Below are 5,000 nucleotides of genomic sequence, written 5' to 3'. Positions count from 1 at the left end.
GAATGACTGAGTTATTACAGGGAATGACTGAGTTATTACAAGGAAGAATGACTGAGTTATTACAGGGAATGACTGAGCTATTAAAGGGAAGGATGGCTGAGTTATTAAAGGGAAGAATGACTGAGTTATTAAAGGGAAGAATGACTGAATTATTAAAGGGAATAATGACTGAGTTATTAAAGGGAATGACTGAGTTATTAAAGGGAATAATGACTGAGTTATTAAAGGGAATAATGACGGAGTTATTAAAGGGAACGACTGAGTTATTACAGGGAACGACTGGGTTATTACAGGGAATGACTGAGTTATTACAGGGAATGACTGAGTTATTAAAGGGAATGACTGAGTTATTAAAGGGAAGAATGACTGAGTTATTAAAGGGAAGAATGACTGAGTTATTAAAGGGAATAATGACTGAGTTATTAAAGGGAATGACTGAGTTATTAAAGGGAATGACTGAGTTATTAAAGGGAATGACTAAGTTATTAAAGGGAATGACTGAGTTATTAAAGGGAAGAATGACTTAGTTATTAAAGGGAATAATGACTTATTTATTAAAGGGAATGACTGAGTTATTACAGGGAATGACTGAGCTATTAAAGGGAAGAATGACTGAGAAATTAAAGGGAAGAATGCCTGAGTTATTAAAGGGAATGACTGAGTTATTACAAGGAAGAATGACTGAGTTATTAAAGGGAATGACTGAGTTATTACAAGGAAGAATGACTGAGTTATTACAGGGAATGACTGAGTTATTACAAGGAAGAATGACTGAGTTATTACAGGGAATGACTGAGCTATTAAAGGGAAGGATGGCTGAGTTATTAAAGGGAAGAATGACTGAGTTATTAAAGGGAAGAATGACTGAGTTATTAAAGGGAAGAATGACTGAGTTATTAAAGGGAATAATGACTGAGTTATTAAAGGGAATAATGACTGAGTTATTAAAGGGAATGACTGAGTTATTAAAGGAGTTATTACTGACTGAGTTATTAAAGGGAATGACTGAGTTATGACTGAGTTATTAAAGGGAAGAATGACTGAGTTATTAAAGGGAATAATGACTGAGTTATTAATGGGAATAATGACTGAGTTATTAAAGGGAATAATGACTGAGTTATTACAGGGAATGACTGAGTTATTAAAGGGAATGACTGAGAAATTAAAGGGAATAATGACTGAGTTATTAAAGGGAATGACTGAGCTATTAAAGGGAATGACTGAGTTATTACAGGGAATGACTGAGCTATTAAAGGGAAGAATGACTGAGTTATTAAAGGGAATGACTGAGTTATAACAAGGAAGAATGACTGAGCTATTAAAGGGAATGACTGAGTTATTAAAGGGAATGACTGGGTTATTAAAGGGAATGACTGAGCTATTACAGTGAAGAATGACTCAAGAAGTTGCAGCATCATACTCAGATCCTGGGCGTCACCCATTGATTAATAGCGGGCCAAACTTATAACTCATAGTATGTCGTCTGCTAAGGCTCAATACCGGGACCAAAGTTATTACAATAATCTCTAGTTGATTCCCCAGATAGACATTAGGCCTTGTCACCAGATGGAGACTCCACTGTTTCACCCAACATCACATCATGATTCAATTGAAAAGTAGAAAAGGAAAACACATAATGACAGGGAGTCCAGTGACTCGTTTGTTTGTGCCTTCCTTGGAGGGATGTAAATGTGTATGTGCGTGTTTTGAAAATGATTTCTGTCTACGTAAGGGTCTATTTGAAGTGTTCCCCTGTGTAGATGCAGTGGTGGTAAAAAGTACCCAATTGTCATACTTGAGTAAATGTATAGATGTCGTAATAGAAAGTTATTCAAGTAAAAATGAAAGTTACAGAGTAAAATACAACTTGAGTAAAAGTCTAAAAGTGTTTGGTTCTAAATATACTTAAGTATCAAAAGTAAAACTAAAAATATTTTTTAAATTCCTTATAATAAGCAAAGCAGATGGCACTATTTAATTGTTTTAAAAAAATCTACCGATAGCCAGGGGCACAACTCCAACACAAATGAAGCATGTGTGTTTAGTTTAGTACTAAACGTAACGAGTACTTTTGGGTGTCGTAGGGATTAAATAGTACATTATTGTCTTTAGGAATGTAGTAAAGTAAAAGTAAAAGTTGTCAAAAATATAAATACTAAAGTAAATTACAAATACCCGCCAAAACTACTTAAAGAGTACTTGAAAGTATTTCTATTCAAGTACTTTATGCCACTGTGTATATGATATGATATACTTTATTGTTCCCGAGGGGACATTTGACTTGAACAGCTAAAGTCTAAGTGTGAAAGTGATACATACAGATTTTCCCTTCCGGAAGTGGAGTTGGTTTCCTGCCAGGGTGAAGTAGCGAGTCTTCCAGCGTTTGATGAACTTCCAGCGAACCTGCTTCTCTTTCAGTTTCCCCTCTATCAGCGGCTGGCCATCCTCGTTCACCACTGGAGAGACAAATCAAAACAACATAACACTCAATCAGTTGTGATTCACAACCACTCAATGTTACCACCTGCTTATGGAGTGTATGGAGCCATGTGGGAAACAAACCCACAAGCATCCGGGCACCAACGTGGGAATCAAACCCACAATCATCCGGCTCCAACGTGGGAATCAAACCCACAAGCACCCTGCTCCAACATGGGAATCAAACCCACAAGCACCCTGCTCCAATGTGGGAATCAAACCCACAAGCACCCTGCTCTAACGTGGGAATCAAACCCACAAGCACCCTGCTCTAATGTGGGAATCAAACCCACAAGCACCCTGCTCCAACGTGGGAATCAAACCCACAAGCACCCTGCTCCAACGTGGGAATCAAACCCACAAGCACCCTGCTCCAACGTGGGAATCAAACCCACAAGCACGCTGCTCCAACGTGGGAATCAAACCCACAAGCACCCTGCTCCAACGTGGGAATCAAACCCACAAGCACCCTGCTCCAACGTGGGAATCAAACCCACAAGCACCCTGCTCCAACGTGGGGATCAAACCCACAAGCACCCTGCTCCAATGTGGGAATCAAACCCACAAGCACCCTGTTCCAACATGGGAATCAAACACACAAGCACCCTGCTCTAACGTGGGAATCAAACCCACAAACACCCTGCTCCAACGTGGGAATCAAACCCACAAACACCCTGCTCCAACATGGGAATCAAACCCACAAGCAACCTGCTCCAACGTGGGAATCAAACCCACAAGCATGCTGCTCCAATGTGGGAATCAAACCCACAAGCACCCTGCTCCAACGTGGGAATCAAACCCACAAGCACCCTGCTCCAACGTGGGAATCAAACCCACAAGCACCCTGCTCCAACGTCGGAATCAAACCCACAAGCACCCTGCTCCAATGTGGGAATCAAACCCACAAGCACCCTGCTCCAATGTCCAACGGGGAATCAAACCCACAAGCACCCTGCTCCAATGTGGGAATCAAACCCACAAGCACCCTGCTCCAACGTGGGAATCAAACCCACAAGCACCCTGCTCCAACGTGGGAATCAAACCCACAAGCACCCTGCTCCAACGAATCACAAGCACCCACCCTGCTCCAACATGTGGGAATCAAACCCACAAGACCTGCAACATGGGAATCAAACCCACAAGCACCCTGCTCCAACGTGGGAATCAAACCCACAAGCACCCTGCTCCAATGTGGGAATCAAACCCACAAGCACCCTGCTCCAACGTCGGAATCAAACCCACAAGCACCCTGCTCCAATGTGGGAATCAAACCCACATAACCCTGCTCCAATGTGGGAATCAAACCCACAAGCACCCTGCTCCAACGTGGGAATCAAACCCACAAGCACCCTGCTCCAACGTGGGAATCAAACCCACAAGCACCCGGACCCAACATGGGAATCAAACCCACAAGCACCCTGCTCCAACGTGGGAATCACACCCACAAGCACCCTGCTGCAATGCGGGAATCAAACCCACAAGCACCCTGCTCCAACGTGGGAATCAAACCCACAAGCACCCGGCCCCAACATGGGAATCAAACCCACAAGCACCCTGCTCCAATGTGGGAATCAAACCCACAAGCACCCTGCTCCAACGTGGGAATCAAACCCACAAGCACCCTGCTCTAACGTGGGAATCAAACCCACAAGCACCCTGCTCCAACGTGGGAATCAAACCCACAAGCACCCTGCTCCAACGTGGGAATCAAACCCACAAGCACCCTGCTCTAACGTGGGAATCAAACCCACAAGCACCCTGCTCCAACGTGGGAATCAAACCCACAAGCACCCTGCTCTAACGTGGGAATCAAACCCACAAGCACCCTGCTCTAACGTGGGAATCAAACCCACAAGCACCCTGCTCCAACGTGGGAATCAAACCCACAAGCACCCTGCTCCAACGTGGGAATCAAACCCACAAGCACCCTGCTCCAACGTGGGAATCAAACCCACAAGCACCCGGCTCCAACCCACTGTGTCCTTGGAACCACAAAAGAAACTCACAGGAAGACGTGATGATTGAAAATTGAGGCTGAATATAAATGTAGATAAATTCGCCAAATACATTTAAACTGACATTTAATCATGGTAAAAATTCCCTTTCTTAGGTCACTTAGAATCACCACTTTATTTTAAGTGTGAAATGTCAGAATAATAGTAGAGAAAATGATTTATTTCAGCTTTTATTTCTTTCATCACAATCCCAGTGGGTTAGAAGTTTACATACACTCAATTAGTATTTTTTAGCATTTTGTAGCATTGCCTGTTCCCAGGAACAGCCCAGTAGGCCTATTCCATCCCAATGTGCTGTATATCCCCCTTCCTCTCATCTTCAGTCTGGTCTATATTCCCAGGAACAGCCCAGTAGGCCTATTCCATCCCAATGTGCTGTATATTCCCCTTCCTCTCATCTTCAGTCTGGTCTATATTCCCAGGAACAGCCCAGTAGGCCTATTCCATCCCAATGTGCTGTATATCCCCCTTCCTCTCATCTTCAGTCTGGTCTATATTCCCAGGAAC

The 5,000-nt window shown here is 43.2% G+C and overlaps 1 protein-coding gene across 1 annotated transcript in view; it reads right to left on the bottom strand.

Moving 5' to 3' along the window:
* The window catches only part of LOC124004959 (ventricular zone-expressed PH domain-containing protein-like), a 238,792-nt gene that overhangs the window by 14,682 nt on the left and 219,110 nt on the right, over positions 1-5,000 (bottom strand). The window contains exon 13 of the mRNA XM_046313762.1: positions 2,320-2,456. Coding sequence (XP_046169718.1) covers positions 2,320-2,456 — 137 coding nt within the window. The remainder of the gene's footprint in view (positions 1-2,319; positions 2,457-5,000) is intronic.

The sequence above is a fragment of the Oncorhynchus gorbuscha genome, linkage group LG19 (genome assembly GCF_021184085.1).
Source record: "Oncorhynchus gorbuscha isolate QuinsamMale2020 ecotype Even-year linkage group LG19, OgorEven_v1.0, whole genome shotgun sequence".
In the NCBI taxonomy this organism is placed as follows: domain Eukaryota; kingdom Metazoa; phylum Chordata; class Actinopteri; order Salmoniformes; family Salmonidae; genus Oncorhynchus; species Oncorhynchus gorbuscha.
This window is presented reverse-complemented; position numbering and strand designations above follow the sequence as displayed.